General features: G+C 34.8%; 12 protein-coding genes across 12 annotated transcripts; all 12 read left to right on the top strand.

The window, feature by feature from the left end:
• Nucleotides 1–59: 59 nt before the first annotated feature.
• LOC145841623 (histone H4-like) lies at nt 60–371 on the top strand. The gene has a single exon (XM_082948978.1). It carries the CDS (start codon nt 60–62, stop codon nt 369–371), a length of 312 nt encoding a protein of 103 aa, XP_082805104.1.
• A 170-nt stretch (nt 372–541) lies between these two features.
• LOC145841622 (histone H2A) lies at nt 542–922 on the top strand. Its single transcript, XM_082948977.1, has one exon. The coding sequence runs from the start codon at nt 542–544 to the stop codon at nt 920–922; it is 381 nt and encodes a 126-aa protein (XP_082805103.1).
• A 164-nt stretch (nt 923–1086) lies between these two features.
• On the top strand, nt 1087–1446 carry LOC145841621 (histone H2B 1/2-like). The gene has a single exon (XM_082948976.1). It carries the CDS (start codon nt 1087–1089, stop codon nt 1444–1446), a length of 360 nt encoding a protein of 119 aa, XP_082805102.1.
• Nucleotides 1447–6692: 5246 nt separating this feature from the next.
• LOC145841620 (histone H3) lies at nt 6693–7103 on the top strand. Its single transcript, XM_082948975.1, has one exon. It carries the CDS (start codon nt 6693–6695, stop codon nt 7101–7103), a length of 411 nt encoding a protein of 136 aa, XP_082805101.1.
• Nucleotides 7104–7291: 188 nt separating this feature from the next.
• LOC145841619 (histone H4-like) lies at nt 7292–7603 on the top strand. Its single transcript, XM_082948974.1, has one exon. The coding sequence runs from the start codon at nt 7292–7294 to the stop codon at nt 7601–7603; it is 312 nt and encodes a 103-aa protein (XP_082805100.1).
• Nucleotides 7604–7773: 170 nt separating this feature from the next.
• On the top strand, nt 7774–8154 carry LOC145841618 (histone H2A). The gene has a single exon (XM_082948973.1). The coding sequence runs from the start codon at nt 7774–7776 to the stop codon at nt 8152–8154; it is 381 nt and encodes a 126-aa protein (XP_082805099.1).
• Nucleotides 8155–8318: 164 nt separating this feature from the next.
• LOC145841617 (histone H2B 1/2-like) lies at nt 8319–8678 on the top strand. Its single transcript, XM_082948972.1, has one exon. It carries the CDS (start codon nt 8319–8321, stop codon nt 8676–8678), a length of 360 nt encoding a protein of 119 aa, XP_082805098.1.
• A 5245-nt stretch (nt 8679–13923) lies between these two features.
• LOC145841616 (histone H3) lies at nt 13924–14334 on the top strand. Its single transcript, XM_082948971.1, has one exon. The coding sequence runs from the start codon at nt 13924–13926 to the stop codon at nt 14332–14334; it is 411 nt and encodes a 136-aa protein (XP_082805097.1).
• Nucleotides 14335–14522: 188 nt separating this feature from the next.
• LOC145841615 (histone H4-like) lies at nt 14523–14834 on the top strand. Its single transcript, XM_082948970.1, has one exon. It carries the CDS (start codon nt 14523–14525, stop codon nt 14832–14834), a length of 312 nt encoding a protein of 103 aa, XP_082805096.1.
• Nucleotides 14835–15004: 170 nt separating this feature from the next.
• On the top strand, nt 15005–15385 carry LOC145841614 (histone H2A). The gene has a single exon (XM_082948969.1). It carries the CDS (start codon nt 15005–15007, stop codon nt 15383–15385), a length of 381 nt encoding a protein of 126 aa, XP_082805095.1.
• Nucleotides 15386–15549: 164 nt separating this feature from the next.
• On the top strand, nt 15550–15909 carry LOC145841613 (histone H2B 1/2-like). The gene has a single exon (XM_082948968.1). It carries the CDS (start codon nt 15550–15552, stop codon nt 15907–15909), a length of 360 nt encoding a protein of 119 aa, XP_082805094.1.
• A 5222-nt stretch (nt 15910–21131) lies between these two features.
• Nucleotides 21132–21542, top strand: LOC145841612 (histone H3). The gene has a single exon (XM_082948967.1). The coding sequence runs from the start codon at nt 21132–21134 to the stop codon at nt 21540–21542; it is 411 nt and encodes a 136-aa protein (XP_082805093.1).
• Nucleotides 21543–21558: the final 16 nt, after the last annotated feature.

Genomic DNA, 21558 nt, shown 5'->3' with positions numbered 1-21558 from the left:
CGTCCGTAACAGCTTGTATATAAACTCGACGCACTGACGAAATAAGTATATTCAACAACATGTCTGGACGCGGCAAAGGAGGTAAAGGCTTGGGAAAAGGAGGTGCTAAGCGCCATCGCAAAGTACTTCGCGATAACATCCAAGGCATCACGAAGCCGGCAATCCGCCGTTTGGCTCGCCGAGGCGGAGTTAAGCGAATCTCGGGACTGATTTATGAAGAAACGAGAGGCGTCATGAAAGTTTTCTTGGAAAATGTTATTCGCGATGCAGTAACATACACAGAGCACGCCAAGCGCAAGACCGTCACAGCACTCGACGTCGTGTACGCACTCAAGCGTCAAGGAAGAACCTTGTACGGCTTCGGTGGCTAATCGCTTTCAGCAAACCCGGTCCTTTTTAGGACCACCTAATTCAATATAAAAGTTTTGACAAGATTAGCATTAGCTATGACATATGCAAATTAGTTGTTCATTCGACGCGGTTAGGTATGAGTTGTATATTGAGCTGTGCAAGCTATCATCACAATCATTCGAACAACAAAATGTCAGGACGTGGTAAAGGATCAAAACTCAAATCTAAGCCGAAGAGCAGGTCTTCCCGTGCAGGACTGCAGTTTCCAGTCGGTCGCGTGCACCGCCTGTTGCGCACCGGCAACTACAGCCAAAGAGTCGGAGCTGGTGCTCCAGTTTATCTGGCTGCCGTTCTCGAGTACTTGAGCGCAGAAGTGCTCGAGCTTGCCGGTAACGCTGCTCGTGACAACAAGAAAAGCAGGATCATTCCTCGCCATTTGCAACTAGCTATTCGCAACGACGAAGAGTTGAACAAACTTCTCGGCGGCGTCACAATTGCTCAAGGTGGTGTTCTTCCAAACATCCAGGCAGTACTGTTGCCTAAGAAGACCGCTTCAAAAAAGTCAGCCTAAGTTAAAAAAAACCAGGTCCTTTTCAGGACCACCAAAAGTATTTACAACAAACGAGAGAATTGTGAAGTGAGAGAAATTAGCTATCGTTCGCGTACGGAACTGTGCTAATTTGCATAATTTTTCAGGATATAAACCGGCGCCGAGACTGAAGTTCACACATCATCATGACAGCAACCAAAGGCGCGAAGAAGTCAGTAGCCAAGACCGCTCCGGTCGACGGCAAGAAGAAGCGAAGGAGGAGGAACAAAGAAAGCTTTGGCATCTACGTGTACAAAGTTTTGAAGCAAGTGCACCCCGACACCGGAATCTCCAGCAAGGCAATGGGAATCATGAACTCTTTTGTCAACGACATCTTCGAGCGCATTGCAGCAGAGGCTTCACGTTTGGCTCATTACAACAAGAGGTCTACTGTTAGCAGCCGCGAAATCCAAACTGCTGTCAGGCTCTTACTCCCCGGCGAGTTGTCAAAGCACGCAGTTTCAGAAGGAACTAAAGCTGTTACCAAGTACACCAGCTCAAAATAAACGCTCAACAACCGGTCCTTTTCAGGACCACCATTAGAATAGAACCAGCTTTTGATATTTACTTAAAGTACAAGCTACAGTTAAGAATGTAAGCTTAGTAATAGTACAAATAAGTTCTTATTCGTGTAAATTAAAAACTCATACACTTGAATGAACAAACTATTTTTTGTTTCAAACACTTAATAAATTTGTAACTCGTTATATTGTAGAAAAAGCATTGCATTAGTCTTATTCACAAAACAGTAGTAGTACTTGTAATTAAATGAGGCTTAACTAAGTTGATTATGTTGTCCGTAAGATTTTTCATCTGAATACTTTTTGTACGTAACATTTTTTTTATTCGTTTGTTGAAGTTCTGTAAAAGCATTCAATAAATTACAAAACTTTTTAAACAGAAATTTATATCACTTATAACAAGCAAAAACTTAGTATTCATTTTAAGTTGTTGTTGATTATTATTAAAACAACCGAGCTTTAACTTTTTAAACGTTTTTCCTTCTTATCAATTTAATTGCAATTGAAGCCATGTAACACATTTTGAAAACATAAGAATGCATAAATGAATTAAAAGTGATTGTTCAAAACAAAAAATAATAAATGTCTTTTTCAAATTAAATATTCATTCTTTCAAAGTTAACTTCTGTTTACCTTGTTTAAGAAACATTTTCAATTCAAAACATAAACACATAAAACAAACCAGCTCATTATTGGTAAAACACAAAAAATTAACTGCTTATACTTTTTTAAGTAATTTATTATGCTAGTTTTCAAAGTAAAAGTTACTTGTTTTAATTAGAAATGAGACAAATTGATGACCTAAAACAACTCTAATAGTTTGCTTAAAGTCATGTTTCTACAAATCTAAAGTAATCAGGACCACCAATTGATTTGACCAGCTACTAATGTCGAGTAAAGAATGTCAAACAAGCTCTAGCTAAGCGACAAAAAAATGTACAAATTTATATCTACATTGTGCGTGTTGGTGAAAAGTAACAGTTAGTGTACTTCAATAACTTGTAAATAAATTTTCAAAACAGAATTTCTCTGTTTTTATTTCTACCAGTTAGTTACACTTACTTCAGTTTTTGTAGTTTTACTTTTCATTTTAAACTATTCTTGATAATGAGCTTAAACCGTAGAACATGTTTTTCTGCTTCACTACTATTTAAATGTTAGGTAAAAAAGTTTTTTCAATGGGCATCTTCTTGTTTAACGTGTTGTTTAAACAAAACTCACTCTGGTTCAATTAACTTTTTAGACTTGTTTATCAAACACTCAATAGATATTTGTGGTTAGTTTAATAAAAAAACAACGATACTAAATAAAAATTTATGCTTAAGTAAGACATTATAATAAATGAGAAGAAAACTTTACATTGATATTTAAAAATACTCAATGGTATTAATTTAACGGAGGTTTGATTGTCAAAAGTGTATTAGTCTTATTTATCAGAATGCAAATGAAACAGTACAAGGGTGTTTAAAAGTTGAACAATTAAACTAATGTAAACAACAGTGATTGTTTAAAACAAACATACTATTGAAATAATCTTTCTGTTTACAAAGCTCATACTTGTTTTGTTGAACTTTTTTTTCTGTGGCTATGCCAAATAACGACATGATTCAAAGGTAAAAAAAAGAACACTTTTTTACCATTTTTTGTAACTCTTTTTTAAACTATGTTTGAGACAACTCAAAACGACTATACTTGTTTGTTTTAAGCTATGTACTTTTTAAATTTAAAGGTTAGGTGGATCACCAATTAATTACACAAGCTACTATTGACTACTAGACTCAACAACACAAATGTACATACTTAATCAACTTTGTGGTGGTAAAGAATCATAAACCATTTCGTTCCAAACTATAAATCTATTATTTATTAAATACCTAGCTTGCTACAATTTCTCTACTTTACTTTTTTTGTGCAGCTGTTAAGAAGGGAACTCTAGCTAGATGCCCTAATCCTTACTTTATTGCTTACTATCACTGAATGCTTAGTGAAAAGCTTTAACTAACTTGAGTGTCCTTTTCGTAGGCTTTTTCCGTTTAATTTTCTTTTCAAAATAAAACTTATTCTTATTCATGCTTACTTTGTGGACATTTTTTTAATTCAATATTTCATTTTTTTTAGTTTATTAAAAAAAGCTGTGCCTACGTCATTGTAAAAACTAGTTATATTTTTCAATGAAAATAATACGCTTAAACAGAAATAGAAATAAAACTTTGACTTAACAACTGAAAACGTTTTAAGCTGTTAACAACAAACAATTTTTAATGTCCTTAAAAAAAAACTGTTCAATTACAACTGAAACATTCTTAACAATTCAAATCTGATATAACACATAAATGTAAACATGATCGATTGTTCAAAAGAAAGAGAACACTATTACCAGGTACACAATTTAACACAACAAATACTTTAATAAAATGATGAACTTGTACAATTAAATATTTAATTTTACTAAGCTTACATCTACTTGGTTGGTTTAAGGCTGCCTATCTTGTCATGCATACGAAATAAACCAAATGATTAGGTGAAACATGATACAAAGAAAAGAAGTAAAAAACTTGCTACCACTTATTTGTAACTCTTATGTACGCTATACATAAGAAAATTAAAATTACTGTAACTTGTTGCTTTAAGCTATGCAGTTTTTGTAAATCTAAAGAAGAAAAAAAATTTGGACAAAGCAAAAATAAAACTTTTTTAGCCTTCATTTTTTCACAGCTTATTATATGATAGTACAAGTTTCGTAATAGGCAAACATAAAGCTTTGAGTCAAGCAAAGACCTTGTTTTATATAATTTATAATTGAGTAAGATAATGAGATTTTCTTTCAAATCTGTATGTTGTTGCTACAACAGCTATGTTCTGAACGACATCCGAGAATAAAATGTAGCTTATCCTAAGTTGTGTTCTGAACTACATTAATAGTAAGTTAGTGATAACTAGTAACGAGTCAATGAAAGCAATTGTACAGAACTTTATGATTAATCTAGGTTGAGTAAACTAAGAAACTAGTTTTAGCAGTAAAGCAACTTAAACTGAATTAAACACATGTTTAACTTGGTAAACACTTCAATCGTAAACTTTAATAAACAGTACTGTTGTTGTTTCAAAATATGTGTCAAGAAAGTAATAAGTTGTTCTATGTTGTTTCGATTAACTTTAAATTTATGAGAAGTGACAAAACAAAGTTTGAAAAAAAAAAGCTTAATTGCATTATTTTTTAAAGATAATTTGAAAGCTTATGAGTTCTGATTGTAAACAAAGCTGTATTCAAACACTAACGTTTGTCAACCTTATTTCAAAAGCTTTTCTTTTCGATTTCTTTACTCGTTTTTATTTTGTTTACTACCCTTTGTATCTTAATACTGCTTAAAAAATAAACTAACCTCTTTTTTTACGTAAAATTTTTCGTCCAAAAAATATCAACTTTTGTTTAAGTTCATATTCAGTGCTAGTTTTCATAAGCTTTTTCGACTTATTTATTTCTTTGAATCTAATTGACTTTATTTTGTTTGAAAAATTTACAACCAAATCCATTTGTTCACTTTTATCAGCACACTTTGTTCGGTTGAAATCTGCAAAGAATAAGTTCTTAGTTTGATCAAGGTTTAAGTGTAACGAGCAAAATTGCATCGGTATTTTTTAAACTGTATAACAGCTTGAATCAGTTGTTTGAAATGCTAATTTAATGTTGAACTACCTTACTTGTTAAACTAGTTTTTCATATACACCGAAAAATTTTGTTTAAAAGTAGTTTATAATTTTCAAACAAGTATGATCATAGTTACTGTACGTTTTTGAAAGGTTGTTTGGAAAACATTGTTGTAAGGTAAGTTACTAGTATGTGCAACATAAAAAAAATAGTTTAATAAAAAAAAAAATTTTAATAAAAGTTTTGAGTATATTGCTTATGAGTATATTTTGAGTAATCATAACTAGTAAAGCTAAACAAAATGAACACTTTTATTTTTTGGAATTACTTTTAACACATTAGTTTAAAATGTGATTAACTTGAACACACTTGATAGAACTTACGATTTACAAAACTCCATGAAATCGAAATAATGAAACTTTGTTTAAGTTTGAGGTAAAAAAACCTTGTGCTTTGTTAAAATTTTATTACTTTAGGCGAGCGGCAAAGGAAAATTCAGTCGGAAGTGTGCAAACATGTTTTTTTTTCATTTATGTTTTTCTTAATATATTTAGAGGTGTGCTGTAAGATACAGGCTGTTATTTCTGGACTTTTCAAACTAATGTTTTAAAAAAAGTTACTTTCAGAACAAGTTAGATATGGTTTCTTTCTTACTGGAACTTTTTCAACATTCGTAATAAGACAACTAAGTTTTTATAAGCATATGTGTCTTAAACAAACGTGATAATGCTTGTATTAAGAAGTAAAAGGTACCTTGCAAAACATAACTGCTCAACAGTCAATTCGTCACAGTCAGTAACTCTTGCAAGTAAGGTTTTGGTCGCTTTAATTTTCATTCAACATGTCTACCACAGCAGTAGCAGCAGTACCAGCGCCAGCCGCAGCCAGGTCTTCCAAGAGACCAAGCGCCAAGAAGGCAGAGCACCCTACTTACAGGGAAATGATTAGCTCTGCCCTTGGAGCAATGAAGGAACGAAAAGGTACATCCCGCCAGAAGATACAAAAGTATATCGCGGACACCTACAAGCTTGACCTCACAGCTTCCAATTCTCACTTGAAGAGAGCACTTACCAGCGGCGTGACCAAAGGTGCTTTTCTCCAGACAACTGGAAAAGGCGCTTCTGGCTCGTTCAAGCTTGCTCCAATGCCAGCTGCTGGGCCCAAGAAGAGGACAAAAAAAGTAGCTAAAAAGCCAGCAGCAAAGAAGGCCGCAGTTAAAAAACCAAAAAAGAAGTGTGCTCCCAAGAAGGCTGCAAAAAAACCAGCAGCCAAAAAGCGACCTGCTAAAAAGTGCGCTCCTAAGAAGGCAGCATCTAAAAAAGCTGCAAGCAAGAAGAAGAAAGTAACCAAGAAGAAGCCGGCAGCCAAAAAAGCATCCAAGAAGAAGAGCTGCAAAAAATAAGTTGTTCTTTTACCCAAGGTCCTTTTTAGGACCACTCAAACAAAGTATAACGCAACTCAAAATGCATAAACAATGCTAAGTTGAAAATATGCAAATTAGACTACACAGCGGAATCGCTCGCGTCCGTGTCTATGCGAACAGTATATAAGCTGTCTTGCAACAAACAGATTTATCATCAAAATGGCTCGTACCAAGCAAACCGCTCGTAAGTCAACCGGAGGCAAGGCTCCAAGGAAACAGCTCGCCACCAAGGCCGCTCGCAAGAGCGCACCCGCTACCGGAGGTGTGAAGAAGCCTCATCGCTACAGGCCCGGCACAGTTGCTCTGAGAGAAATCAGACGCTACCAGAAGTCAACTGAGCTTCTTTTGCGCAAGTTGCCTTTCCAGCGTCTGGTACGTGAAATTGCTCAAGACTTCAAAACTGACTTGAGGTTCCAAAGCAGTGCCGTTATGGCTTTGCAAGAAGCAAGCGAGGCGTACCTCGTTGGTTTGTTCGAAGATACCAACCTTTGCGCGATCCACGCCAAGCGTGTGACAATCATGCCCAAAGACATCCAGCTCGCCAGGAGAATGCGTGGCGAAAGAGCTTAAGCGTTAGCTAAAACCGGTCCTTTTCAGGGCCACCTTAAAACTTTGATAGTGAGAAAAAGAAAGCAAACGAAAAGATGTAAGTTAAGAGACTTTTTTGAGTATGCAAATTAGTTTAGTAGTAACCGTACGCGTCCGTAACAGCTTGTATATAAACTCGACGCACTGACGAAATAAGTATATTCAACAACATGTCTGGACGCGGCAAAGGAGGTAAAGGCTTGGGAAAAGGAGGTGCTAAGCGCCATCGCAAAGTACTTCGCGATAACATCCAAGGCATCACGAAGCCGGCAATCCGCCGTTTGGCTCGCCGAGGCGGAGTTAAGCGAATCTCGGGACTGATTTATGAAGAAACGAGAGGCGTCATGAAAGTTTTCTTGGAAAATGTTATTCGCGATGCAGTAACATACACAGAGCACGCCAAGCGCAAGACCGTCACAGCACTCGACGTCGTGTACGCACTCAAGCGTCAAGGAAGAACCTTGTACGGCTTCGGTGGCTAATCGCTTTCAGCAAACCCGGTCCTTTTTAGGACCACCTAATTCAATATAAAAGTTTTGACAAGATTAGCATTAGCTATGACATATGCAAATTAGTTGTTCATTCGACGCGGTTAGGTATGAGTTGTATATTGAGCTGTGCAAGCTATCATCACAATCATTCGAACAACAAAATGTCAGGACGTGGTAAAGGATCAAAACTCAAATCTAAGCCGAAGAGCAGGTCTTCCCGTGCAGGACTGCAGTTTCCAGTCGGTCGCGTGCACCGCCTGTTGCGCACCGGCAACTACAGCCAAAGAGTCGGAGCTGGTGCTCCAGTTTATCTGGCTGCCGTTCTCGAGTACTTGAGCGCAGAAGTGCTCGAGCTTGCCGGTAACGCTGCTCGTGACAACAAGAAAAGCAGGATCATTCCTCGCCATTTGCAACTAGCTATTCGCAACGACGAAGAGTTGAACAAACTTCTCGGCGGCGTCACAATTGCTCAAGGTGGTGTTCTTCCAAACATCCAGGCAGTACTGTTGCCTAAGAAGACCGCTTCAAAAAAGTCAGCCTAAGTTAAAAAAAACCAGGTCCTTTTCAGGACCACCAAAAGTATTTACAACAAACGAGAGAATTGTGAAGTGAGAGAAATTAGCTATCGTTCGCGTACGGAACTGTGCTAATTTGCATAATTTTTCAGGATATAAACCGGCGCCGAGACTGAAGTTCACACATCATCATGACAGCAACCAAAGGCGCGAAGAAGTCAGTAGCCAAGACCGCTCCGGTCGACGGCAAGAAGAAGCGAAGGAGGAGGAACAAAGAAAGCTTTGGCATCTACGTGTACAAAGTTTTGAAGCAAGTGCACCCCGACACCGGAATCTCCAGCAAGGCAATGGGAATCATGAACTCTTTTGTCAACGACATCTTCGAGCGCATTGCAGCAGAGGCTTCACGTTTGGCTCATTACAACAAGAGGTCTACTGTTAGCAGCCGCGAAATCCAAACTGCTGTCAGGCTCTTACTCCCCGGCGAGTTGTCAAAGCACGCAGTTTCAGAAGGAACTAAAGCTGTTACCAAGTACACCAGCTCAAAATAAACGCTCAACAACCGGTCCTTTTCAGGACCACCATTAGAATAGAACCAGCTTTTGATATTTACTTAAAGTACAAGCTACAGTTAAGAATGTAAGCTTAGTAATAGTACAAATAAGTTCTTATTCGTGTAAATTAAAAACTCATACACTTGAATGAACAAACTATTTTTTGTTTCAAACACTTAATAAATTTGTAACTCGTTATATTGTAGAAAAAGCATTGCATTAGTCTTATTCACAAAACAGTAGTAGTACTTGTAATTAAATGAGGCTTAACTAAGTTGATTATGTTGTCCGTAAGATTTTTCATCTGAATACTTTTTGTACGTAACATTTTTTTTATTCGTTTGTTGAAGTTCTGTAAAAGCATTCAATAAATTACAAAACTTTTTAAACAGAAATTTATATCACTTATAACAAGCAAAAACTTAGTATTCATTTTAAGTTGTTGTTGATTATTATTAAAACAACCGAGCTTTAACTTTTTAAACGTTTTTCCTTCTTATCAATTTAATTGCAATTGAAGCCATGTAACACATTTTGAAAACATAAGAATGCATAAATGAATTAAAAGTGATTGTTCAAAACAAAAAATAATAAATGTCTTTTTCAAATTAAATATTCATTCTTTCAAAGTTAACTTCTGTTTACCTTGTTTAAGAAACATTTTCAATTCAAAACATAAACACATAAAACAAACCAGCTCATTATTGGTAAAACACAAAAAATTAACTGCTTATACTTTTTTAAGTAATTTATTATGCTAGTTTTCAAAGTAAAAGTTACTTGTTTTAATTAGAAATGAGACAAATTGATGACCTAAAACAACTCTAATAGTTTGCTTAAAGTCATGTTTCTACAAATCTAAAGTAATCAGGACCACCAATTGATTTGACCAGCTACTAATGTCGAGTAAAGAATGTCAAACAAGCTCTAGCTAAGCGACAAAAAAATGTACAAATTTATATCTACATTGTGCGTGTTGGTGAAAAGTAACAGTTAGTGTACTTCAATAACTTGTAAATAAATTTTCAAAACAGAATTTCTCTGTTTTTATTTCTACCAGTTAGTTACACTTACTTCAGTTTTTGTAGTTTTACTTTTCATTTTAAACTATTCTTGATAATGAGCTTAAACCGTAGAACATGTTTTTCTGCTTCACTACTATTTAAATGTTAGGTAAAAAAGTTTTTTCAATGGGCATCTTCTTGTTTAACGTGTTGTTTAAACAAAACTCACTCTGGTTCAATTAACTTTTTAGACTTGTTTATCAAACACTCAATAGATATTTGTGGTTAGTTTAATAAAAAAACAACGATACTAAATAAAAATTTATGCTTAAGTAAGACATTATAATAAATGAGAAGAAAACTTTACATTGATATTTAAAAATACTCAATGGTATTAATTTAACGGAGGTTTGATTGTCAAAAGTGTATTAGTCTTATTTATCAGAATGCAAATGAAACAGTACAAGGGTGTTTAAAAGTTGAACAATTAAACTAATGTAAACAACAGTGATTGTTTAAAACAAACATACTATTGAAATAATCTTTCTGTTTACAAAGCTCATACTTGTTTTGTTGAACTTTTTTTTCTGTGGCTATGCCAAATAACGACATGATTCAAAGGTAAAAAAAAGAACACTTTTTTACCATTTTTTGTAACTCTTTTTTAAACTATGTTTGAGACAACTCAAAACGACTATACTTGTTTGTTTTAAGCTATGTACTTTTTAAATTTAAAGGTTAGGTGGATCACCAATTAATTACACAAGCTACTATTGACTACTAGACTCAACAACACAAATGTACATACTTAATCAACTTTGTGGTGGTAAAGAATCATAAACCATTTCGTTCCAAACTATAAATCTATTATTTATTAAATACCTAGCTTGCTACAATTTCTCTACTTTACTTTTTTTGTGCAGCTGTTAAGAAGGGAACTCTAGCTAGATGCCCTAATCCTTACTTTATTGCTTACTATCACTGAATGCTTAGTGAAAAGCTTTAACTAACTTGAGTGTCCTTTTCGTAGGCTTTTTCCGTTTAATTTTCTTTTCAAAATAAAACTTATTCTTATTCATGCTTACTTTGTGGACATTTTTTTAATTCAATATTTCATTTTTTTTAGTTTATTAAAAAAAGCTGTGCCTACGTCATTGTAAAAACTAGTTATATTTTTCAATGAAAATAATACGCTTAAACAGAAATAGAAATAAAACTTTGACTTAACAACTGAAAACGTTTTAAGCTGTTAACAACAAACAATTTTTAATGTCCTTAAAAAAAAACTGTTCAATTACAACTGAAACATTCTTAACAATTCAAATCTGATATAACACATAAATGTAAACATGATCGATTGTTCAAAAGAAAGAGAACACTATTACCAGGTACACAATTTAACACAACAAATACTTTAATAAAATGATGAACTTGTACAATTAAATATTTAATTTTACTAAGCTTACATCTACTTGGTTGGTTTAAGGCTGCCTATCTTGTCATGCATACGAAATAAACCAAATGATTAGGTGAAACATGATACAAAGAAAAGAAGTAAAAAACTTGCTACCACTTATTTGTAACTCTTATGTACGCTATACATAAGAAAATTAAAATTACTGTAACTTGTTGCTTTAAGCTATGCAGTTTTTGTAAATCTAAAGAAGAAAAAAAATTTGGACAAAGCAAAAATAAAACTTTTTTAGCCTTCATTTTTTCACAGCTTATTATATGATAGTACAAGTTTCGTAATAGGCAAACATAAAGCTTTGAGTCAAGCAAAGACCTTGTTTTATATAATTTATAATTGAGTAAGATAATGAGATTTTCTTTCAAATCTGTATGTTGTTGCTACAACAGCTATGTTCTGAACGACATCCGAGAATAAAATGTAGCTTATCCTAAGTTGTGTTCTGAACTACATTAATAGTAAGTTAGTGATAACTAGTAACGAGTCAATGAAAGCAATTGTACAGAACTTTATGATTAATCTAGGTTGAGTAAACTAAGAAACTAGTTTTAGCAGTAAAGCAACTTAAACTGAATTAAACACATGTTTAACTTGGTAAACACTTCAATCGTAAACTTTAATAAACAGTACTGTTGTTGTTTCAAAATATGTGTCAAGAAAGTAATAAGTTGTTCTATGTTGTTTCGATTAACTTTAAATTTATGAGAAGTGACAAAACAAAGTTTGAAAAAAAAAAGCTTAATTGCATTATTTTTTAAAGATAATTTGAAAGCTTATGAGTTCTGATTGTAAACAAAGCTGTATTCAAACACTAACGTTTGTCAACCTTATTTCAAAAGCTTTTCTTTTCGATTTCTTTACTCGTTTTTATTTTGTTTACTACCCTTTGTATCTTAATACTGCTTAAAAAATAAACCAACCTCTTTTTTTACGTAAAATTTTTCGTCCAAAAAATATCAACTTTTGTTTAAGTTCATATTCAGTGCTAGTTTTCATAAGCTTTTTCGACTTATTTATTTCTTTGAATCTAATTGACTTTATTTTGTTTGAAAAATTTACAACCAAATCCATTTGTTCACTTTTATCAGCACACTTTGTTCGGTTGAAATCTGCAAAGAATAAGTTCTTAGTTTGATCAAGGTTTAAGTGTAACGAGCAAAATTGCATCGGTATTTTTTAAACTGTATAACAGCTTGAATCAGTTGTTTGAAATGCTAATTTAATGTTGAACTACTTACTTGTTAAACTAGTTTTTCATATACACCGAAAAATTTTGTTTAAAAGTAGTTTATAATTTTCAAACAAGTATGATCATAGTTACTGTACGTTTTTGAAAGGTTGTTTGGAAAACATTGTTGTAAGGTAAGTTACTAGTATGTGCAACATAAAAAAAATAGTTTAATAAAAAAAAAAATTTTAATAAAAGTTTTGAGTATATTGCTTATGAGTATATTTTGAGTAATCATAACTAGTAAAGCTAAACAAAATGAACACTTTTATTTTTTGGAATTACTTTTAACACATTAGTTTAAAATGTGATTAACTTGAACACACTTGATAGAACTTACGATTTACAAAACTCCATGAAATCGAAATAATGAAACTTTGTTTAAGTTTGAGGTAAAAAAACCTTGTGCTTTGTTAAAATTTTATTACTTTAGGCGAGCGGCAAAGGAAAATTCAGTCGGAAGTGTGCAAACATGTTTTTTTTTCATTTATGTTTTTCTTAATATATTTAGAGGTGTGCTGTAAGATACAGGCTGTTATTTCTGGACTTTTCAAACTAATGTTTTAAAAAAAGTTACTTTCAGAACAAGTTAGATATGGTTTCTTTCTTACTGGAACTTTTTCAACATTCGTAATAAGACAACTAAGTTTTTATAAGCATATGTGTCTTAAACAAACGTGATAATGCTTGTATTAAGAAGTAAAAGGTACCTTGCAAAACATAACTGCTCAACAGTCAATTCGTCACAGTCAGTAACTCTTGCAAGTAAGGTTTTGGTCGCTTTAATTTTCATTCAACATGTCTACCACAGCAGTAGCAGCAGTACCAGCGCCAGCCGCAGCCAGGTCTTCCAAGAGACCAAGCGCCAAGAAGGCAGAGCACCCTACTTACAGGGAAATGATTAGCTCTGCCCTTGGAGCAATGAAGGAACGAAAAGGTACATCCCGCCAGAAGATACAAAAGTATATCGCGGACACCTACAAGCTTGACCTCACAGCTTCCAATTCTCACTTGAAGAGAGCACTTACCAGCGGCGTGACCAAAGGTGCTTTTCTCCAGACAACTGGAAAAGGCGCTTCTGGCTCGTTCAAGCTTGCTCCAATGCCAGCTGCTGGGCCCAAGAAGAGGACAAAAAAAGTAGCTAAAAAGCCAGCAGCAAAGAAGGCCGCAGTTAAAAAACCAAAAAAGAAGTGTGCTCCCAAGAAGGCTGCAAAAAAACCAGCAGCCAAAAAGCGACCTGCTAAAAAGTGCGCTCCTAAGAAGGCAGCATCTAAAAAAGCTGCAAGCAAGAAGAAGAAAGTAACCAAGAAGAAGCCGGCAGCCAAAAAAGCATCCAAGAAGAAGAGCTGCAAAAAATAAGTTGTTCTTTTACCCAAGGTCCTTTTTAGGACCACTCAAACAAAGTATAACGCAACTCAAAATGCATAAACAATGCTAAGTTGAAAATATGCAAATTAGACTACACAGCGGAATCGCTCGCGTCCGTGTCTATGCGAACAGTATATAAGCTGTCTTGCAACAAACAGATTTATCATCAAAATGGCTCGTACCAAGCAAACCGCTCGTAAGTCAACCGGAGGCAAGGCTCCAAGGAAACAGCTCGCCACCAAGGCCGCTCGCAAGAGCGCACCCGCTACCGGAGGTGTGAAGAAGCCTCATCGCTACAGGCCCGGCACAGTTGCTCTGAGAGAAATCAGACGCTACCAGAAGTCAACTGAGCTTCTTTTGCGCAAGTTGCCTTTCCAGCGTCTGGTACGTGAAATTGCTCAAGACTTCAAAACTGACTTGAGGTTCCAAAGCAGTGCCGTTATGGCTTTGCAAGAAGCAAGCGAGGCGTACCTCGTTGGTTTGTTCGAAGATACCAACCTTTGCGCGATCCACGCCAAGCGTGTGACAATCATGCCCAAAGACATCCAGCTCGCCAGGAGAATGCGTGGCGAAAGAGCTTAAGCGTTAGCTAAAACCGGTCCTTTTCAGGGCCACCTTAAAACTTTGATAGTGAGAAAAAGAAAGCAAACGAAAAGATGTAAGTTAAGAGACTTTTTTGAGTATGCAAATTAGTTTAGTAGTAACCGTACGCGTCCGTAACAGCTTGTATATAAACTCGACGCACTGACGAAATAAGTATATTCAACAACATGTCTGGACGCGGCAAAGGAGGTAAAGGCTTGGGAAAAGGAGGTGCTAAGCGCCATCGCAAAGTACTTCGCGATAACATCCAAGGCATCACGAAGCCGGCAATCCGCCGTTTGGCTCGCCGAGGCGGAGTTAAGCGAATCTCGGGACTGATTTATGAAGAAACGAGAGGCGTCATGAAAGTTTTCTTGGAAAATGTTATTCGCGATGCAGTAACATACACAGAGCACGCCAAGCGCAAGACCGTCACAGCACTCGACGTCGTGTACGCACTCAAGCGTCAAGGAAGAACCTTGTACGGCTTCGGTGGCTAATCGCTTTTAGCAAACCCGGTCCTTTTTAGGACCACCTAATTCAATATAAAAGTTTTGACAAGATTAGCATTAGCTATGACATATGCAAATTAGTTGTTCATTCGACGCGGTTAGGTATGAGTTGTATATTGAGCTGTGCAAGCTATCATCACAATCATTCGAACAACAAAATGTCAGGACGTGGTAAAGGATCAAAACTCAAATCTAAGCCGAAGAGCAGGTCTTCCCGTGCAGGACTGCAGTTTCCAGTCGGTCGCGTGCACCGCCTGTTGCGCACCGGCAACTACAGCCAAAGAGTCGGAGCTGGTGCTCCAGTTTATCTGGCTGCCGTTCTCGAGTACTTGAGCGCAGAAGTGCTCGAGCTTGCCGGTAACGCTGCTCGTGACAACAAGAAAAGCAGGATCATTCCTCGCCATTTGCAACTAGCTATTCGCAACGACGAAGAGTTGAACAAACTTCTCGGCGGCGTCACAATTGCTCAAGGTGGTGTTCTTCCAAACATCCAGGCAGTACTGTTGCCTAAGAAGACCGCTTCAAAAAAGTCAGCCTAAGTTAAAAAAAACCAGGTCCTTTTCAGGACCACCAAAAGTATTTACAACAAACGAGAGAATTGTGAAGTGAGAGAAATTAGCTATCGTTCGCGTACGGAACTGTGCTAATTTGCATAATTTTTCAGGATATAAACCGGCGCCGAGACTGAAGTTCACACATCATCATGACAGCAACCAAAGGCGCGAAGAAGTCAGTAGCCAAGACCGCTCCGGTCGACGGCAAGAAGAAGCGAAGGAGGAGGAACAAAGAAAGCTTTGGCATCTACGTGTACAAAGTTTTGAAGCAAGTGCACCCCGACACCGGAATCTCCAGCAAGGCGATGGGAATCATGAACTCTTTTGTCAACGACATCTTCGAGCGCATTGCAGCAGAGGCTTCACGTTTGGCTCATTACAACAAGAGGTCTACTGTTAGCAGCCGCGAAATCCAAACTGCTGTCAGGCTTTTGCTCCCCGGCGAGTTGTCAAAGCACGCAGTTTCAGAAGGTACTAAAGCTGTTACCAAGTACACCAGCTCAAAATAAACGCTCAACAACCGGTCCTTTTCAGGACCACCATTAGAATAGAACCAGCTTTTGGTATTTACTTAAAGTACAAGCTACAGTTAAGAATGTAAGCTTAGTACAAATAAGTTCTTATTCGTGTAAATTAAAAACTCATACACTTGAATGAACAAACTATTTTTTGTTTCAAACACTTAATAAATTTGTAACTCGTTATATTGTAGAAAAAGCATTGCATTAGTCTTATTCACAAAACAGTAGTAGTACTTGTAATTAAATGAGGCTTAACTAACTTGATTATGTTGTCCGTAAGATTTTTCATCTGAATACTTTTTGTACGTAACATTTTTTTTATTCGTTTGTTGAAGTTCTGTAAAAGCATTCAATAAGTTACAAAACTTTTTAAACAGAAATTTATATCACTTATAACAAGCAAAAACTTAGTATTCATTTTAAGTTGTTGTTGATTATTATTAAAACAACCGAGCTTTAACTTTTTAAACGTTTTTCCTTCTTATCAATTTAATTGCAATTGAGGCCATGTAACACATTTTGAAAACATAAGAATGCATAAATGAATTAAAAGTGATTGTTCAAAACAAAAAATAATAAATGTCTTTTTCAAATTAAATATTCCTTCTTTCAAAGTTAACTTCTGTTTACCTTGTTTAAGAAACATTTTCAATTCAAAACATAAACACATAAAACAAACCAGCTCATTATTGGTAAAACACAAAAGATTAACTGCTTGTACTTATTATGCTAGTTTTCAAAGTAAAAGTTACTTGTTTTAATTAGAAATGAGACAAATTGATGACCTAAAACAACTCTAATAGTTTGCTTAAAGTCATGTTTCTACAAATCTAAAGTAATCAGGACCACCAATTGATTTGACCAGCTACTAATGTCGAGTAAAGAATGTCAAACAAGCTCTAGCTAAGCGACAAAAAAATGTACAAATTTATATCTACATTGTGCGTGTTGGTAAAAAAGTTAGTGTACTTCAATAACTTGTAAATAAATTTTCAAAACAGAATTTCTCTGTTTTTATTTTTACCAGTTAGTTACACTTACTTCAGTTTTTGTAGTTTTACTTTTCATTTTAAACTATTCTTGATAATGAGCTTAAACCGTAGAACATGTTTTTCTGCTTCACTACTATTTAAATGTTAGGTAAAAAAGTTTTTTCAATGGGCATCTTCTTGTTTAACGTGTTGTTTAAACAAAACTCACTCTGGTTCAATTAACTTTTTAGACTTGTTTATCAAACACTCAATAGATATTTGTGGTTAGTTTAATAAAAAAACAACGATACTAAATAAAAAATTATGCTTAAGTAAGACATTATAATAAATGAGAAGAAAACTTTACATTGATATTTAAAAATACTCAATGGTATTAATTTAACGGAGGTTTGATTGTCAAAAGTGTATTAGTCTTATTTATCAGAATGCAAATGAAACAGTACAAAGGTGTTTAAAAGTTGAACAATTAAACTAATGTAAACAACAGTGATTGTTTAAAACAAACGTACTATTGAAATAATCTTTCTGTTTACAAAGCTCATACTTGTTTTGTTGAACTTTTTTTTCTGTGGCTATGCCAAATAACGACATGATTCAAAGGTAAAAAAAAGAACACTTTTTTACCATTTTTTGTAACTCTTTTTTAAACTATGTTTGAGACAACTCAAAACGACTATACTTGTTTGTTTTAAGCTATGTACTTTTTAAATTTAAAGGTTAGGTGGATCACCAATTAATTACACAAGCTACTATTGACTACTAGACTCAACAACACAAATGTACATACTTAATCAACTTTGTGGTGGTAAAGAATCATAAACCATTTCGTTCCAAACTATAAATCTATTATTTATTAAATACCTAGCTTGCTACAATTTCTCTACTTTACTTTTTTTGTGCAGCTGTTAAGAAGGGAACTCTAGCTAGATGCCCTAATCCTTACTTTATTGCTTACTATTACTGAATGCTTAGTGAAAAGCTTTAACTAACTTGAGTGTCCTTTTCGTAGGCTTTTTCCGTTTAATTTTCTTTTCAAAATAAAACTTATTCTTATTCATGCTTACTTTGTGGACATTTTTTTAATTCAATATTTCATTTTTTTTAGTTTATTAAAAAAAGCTGTGCCTACGTCATTGTAAAAACTAGTTATATTTTTCAATGAAAATAATACGCTTAAACAGAAATAGAAATAAAACTTTGACTTAACAACTGAAAACGTTTTAAGCTGTTAACAACAAACAATTTTTAATGTCCTTAAAAAAAAACTGTTCAATTACAACTGAAACATTCTTAACAATTCAAATCTGATATAACACATAAATGTAAACATGATCGATTGTTCAAAAGAAAGAGAACACTATTACCAGGTACACAATTTAACACAACAAAATACTTTAATAAAATGATGAACTTGTACAATTAAATATTTAATTTTACTAAGCTTACATCTACTTGGTTGGTTTAAGGCTGCCTATCTTGTCATGCATACGAAATAAACCAAATGATTAGGTGAAACATGATACAAAGAAAAGAAGTAAAAAACTTGCTACCACTTATTTGTAACTCTTTTGTACGCTATACATAAGAAAATTAAAATTACTGTAACTTGTTGCTTTAAGCTATGCAGTTTTTGTAAATCTAAAGAAGAAAAAAAATTTGGACAAAGCAAAAATAAAACTTTTTTAGCCTTCATTTTTTCACAGCTTATTATATGATAGTACAAGTTTCGTAATAGGCAAACATAAAGCTTTGAGTCAAGCAAAGACCTTGTTTTATATAATTTATAATTGAGTAAGATAATGAGATTTTCTTTCAAATCTGTATGTTGTTGCTACAACAGCTATGTTCTGAACGACATCCGAGAATAAAATGTAGCTTATCCTAAGTTGTGTTCTGAACTACATTAATAGTAAGTTAGTGATAACTAGTAACGAGTCAATGAAAGCAATTGTACAGAACTTTATGATTAATCTAGGTTGAGTAAACTAAGAAACTAGTTTTAGCAGTAAAGCAACTTAAACTGAATTAAACACATGTTTAACTTGGTAAACACTTCAATCGTAAACTTTAATAAACAGTACTGTTGTTGTTTCAAAATATGTGTCAAGAAAGTAATAAGTTGTTCTATGTTGTTTCGATTAACTTTAAATTTATGAGAAGTGACAAAACAAAGTTTGAAAAAAAAAAGCTTAATTGCATTATTTTTTAAAGATAATTTGAAAGCTTATGAGTTCTGATTGTAAACAAAGCTGTATTCAAACACTAACGTTTGTCAACCTTATTTCAAAAGCTTTTCTTTTCGATTTCTTTACTCGTTTTTATTTTGTTTACTACCCTTTGTATCTTAATACTGCTTAAAAAATAAACCAACCTCTTTTTTTACGTAAAATTTTTCGTCCAAAAAATATCAACTTTTGTTTAAGTTCATATTCAGTGCTAGTTTTCATAAGCTTTTTCGACTTATTTATTTCTTTGAATCTAATTGACTTTATTTTGTTTGAAAAATTTACAACCAAATCCATTTGTTCACTTTTATCAGCACACTTTGTTCGGTTGAAATCTGCAAAGAATAAGTTCTTAGTTTGATCAAGGTTTAAGTGTAACGAGCAAAATTGCATCGGTATTTTTTAAACTGTATAACAGCTTGAATCAGTTGTTTGAAATGCTAATTTAATGTTGAACTACTTACTTGTTAAACTAGTTTTTCATATACACCGAAAAATTTTGTTTAAAAGTAGTTTATAATTTTCAAACAAGTATGATCATAGTTACTGTACGTTTTTGAAAGGTTGTTTGGAAAACATTGTTGTAAGGTAAGTTACTAGTATGTGCAACATAAAAAAAATAGTTTAATAAAAAAAAAAATTTTAATAAAAGTTTTGAGTATATTGCTTATGAGTATATTTTGAGTAATCATAACTAGTAAAGCTAAACAAAATGAACGCTTTTATTTTTTGGAATTACTTTTAACACATTAGTTTAAAATGTAATTAACTTGAACACACTTGATAGAACTTACGATTTACAAAACTCCATGAAATCGAAATAATGAAACTTTGTTTAAGTTTGAGGTAAAAAAACCTTGTGCTTTGTTAAAATTTTATTACTTTAGGCGAGCGGCAAAGGAAAATTCAGTCGGAAGTGTGCTAACATGTTTTTTTTTCATTTATGTTTTTCTTAATATATTTAGAGGTGTGCTGTAAGATACAGGCTGTTATTTCTGGACTTTTCAAACTAATGTTTTAAAAAAAGTTACTTTCAGAACAAGTTAGATATGGTTTCTTTCTTACTGGAACTTTTTCAACATTCGTAATAAGACAACTAAGTTTTTATAAGCATATGTGTCTTAAACAAACGTGATAATGCTTGTATTAAGAAGTAAAAGGTACCTTGCAAAACATAACTGCTCAACAGTCAATTCGTCACAGTCAGTAACTCTTGCAAGTAAGGTTTTGGTCGCTTTAATTTTCATTCAACATGTCTACCACAGCAGTAGCAGCAGTACCAGCGCCAGCCGCAGCCAGGTCTTCCAAGAGACCAAGCGCCAAGAAGGCAGAGCACCCTACTTACAGGGAAATGATTAGCTCTGCCCTTGGAGCAATGAAGGAACGAAAAGGTACATCCCGCCAGAAGATACAAAAGTATATCGCGGACACCTACAAGCTTGACCTCACAGCTTCCAATTCTCACTTGAAGAGAGCACTTACCAGCGGCGTGACCAAAGGTGCTTTTCTCCAGACAACTGGAAAAGGCGCTTCTGGCTCGTTCAAGCTTGCTCCAATGCCAGCTGCTGGGCCCAAGAAGAGGACAAAAAAAGTAGCTAAAAAGCCAGCAGCAAAGAAGGCCGCAGTTAAAAAACCAAAAAAGAAGTGTGCTCCCAAGAAGGCTGCAAAAAAACCAGCAGCCAAAAAGCGACCTGCTAAAAAGTGCGCTCCTAAGAAGGCAGCATCTAAAAAAGCTGCAAGCAAGAAGAAGAAAGTAACCAAGAAGAAGCCGGCAGCCAAAAAAGCATCCAAGAAGAAGAGCTGCAAAAAATAAGTTGTTCTTTTACCCAAGGTCCTTTTTAGGACCACTCAAACAAAGTATAACGCAACTCAAAATGCATAAACAATGCTAAGTTGAAAATATGCAAATTAGACTACACAGCGGAATCGCTCGCGTCCGTGTCTATGCGAACAGTATATAAGCTGTCTTGCAACAAACAGATTTATCATCAAAATGGCTCGTACCAAGCAAACCGCTCGTAAGTCAACCGGAGGCAAGGCTCCAAGGAAACAGCTCGCCACCAAGGCCGCTCGCAAGAGCGCACCCGCTACCGGAGGTGTGAAGAAGCCTCATCGCTACAGGCCCGGCACAGTTGCTCTGAGAGAAATCAGACGCTACCAGAAGTCAACTGAGCTTCTTTTGCGCAAGTTGCCTTTCCAGCGTCTGGTACGTGAAATTGCTCAAGACTTCAAAACTGACTTGAGGTTCCAAAGCAGTGCCGTTATGGCTTTGCAAGAAGCAAGCGAGGCGTACCTCGTTGGTTTGTTCGAAGATACCAACCTTTGCGCGATCCACGCCAAGCGTGTGACAATCATGCCCAAAGACATCCAGCTCGCCAGGAGAATGCGTGGCGAAAGAGCTTAAGCGTTAGCTAAAACCG

Source organism: Thalia democratica, chromosome 7, assembly GCF_965202585.1.
Source record: "Thalia democratica chromosome 7, ktThaDemo2.hap1.1, whole genome shotgun sequence".
NCBI classification, from domain to species: domain Eukaryota; kingdom Metazoa; phylum Chordata; class Thaliacea; order Salpida; family Salpidae; genus Thalia; species Thalia democratica.
The sequence above is the reverse complement of the archived record's forward strand: the minus strand, read 5'-3'. Positions and strand labels throughout refer to the sequence as shown.

Excerpts from the sequence above, each read along its gene's own strand:
- LOC145841613 (XM_082948968.1), top strand. The coding sequence starts at position 15,550 with ATGACAGCAACCAAAGGCGCGAAGAAGTCAGTAGCCAAGACCGCTCCG.
- LOC145841619 (XM_082948974.1), top strand. The coding sequence starts at position 7,292 with ATGTCTGGACGCGGCAAAGGAGGTAAAGGCTTGGGAAAAGGAGGTGCT.
- LOC145841622 (XM_082948977.1), top strand. The coding sequence starts at position 542 with ATGTCAGGACGTGGTAAAGGATCAAAACTCAAATCTAAGCCGAAGAGC.
- LOC145841620 (XM_082948975.1), top strand. The coding sequence starts at position 6,693 with ATGGCTCGTACCAAGCAAACCGCTCGTAAGTCAACCGGAGGCAAGGCT.
- LOC145841621 (XM_082948976.1), top strand. The coding sequence starts at position 1,087 with ATGACAGCAACCAAAGGCGCGAAGAAGTCAGTAGCCAAGACCGCTCCG.
- LOC145841615 (XM_082948970.1), top strand. The coding sequence starts at position 14,523 with ATGTCTGGACGCGGCAAAGGAGGTAAAGGCTTGGGAAAAGGAGGTGCT.
- LOC145841623 (XM_082948978.1), top strand. The coding sequence starts at position 60 with ATGTCTGGACGCGGCAAAGGAGGTAAAGGCTTGGGAAAAGGAGGTGCT.
- LOC145841614 (XM_082948969.1), top strand. The coding sequence starts at position 15,005 with ATGTCAGGACGTGGTAAAGGATCAAAACTCAAATCTAAGCCGAAGAGC.
- LOC145841618 (XM_082948973.1), top strand. The coding sequence starts at position 7,774 with ATGTCAGGACGTGGTAAAGGATCAAAACTCAAATCTAAGCCGAAGAGC.
- LOC145841617 (XM_082948972.1), top strand. The coding sequence starts at position 8,319 with ATGACAGCAACCAAAGGCGCGAAGAAGTCAGTAGCCAAGACCGCTCCG.
- LOC145841612 (XM_082948967.1), top strand. The coding sequence starts at position 21,132 with ATGGCTCGTACCAAGCAAACCGCTCGTAAGTCAACCGGAGGCAAGGCT.
- LOC145841616 (XM_082948971.1), top strand. The coding sequence starts at position 13,924 with ATGGCTCGTACCAAGCAAACCGCTCGTAAGTCAACCGGAGGCAAGGCT.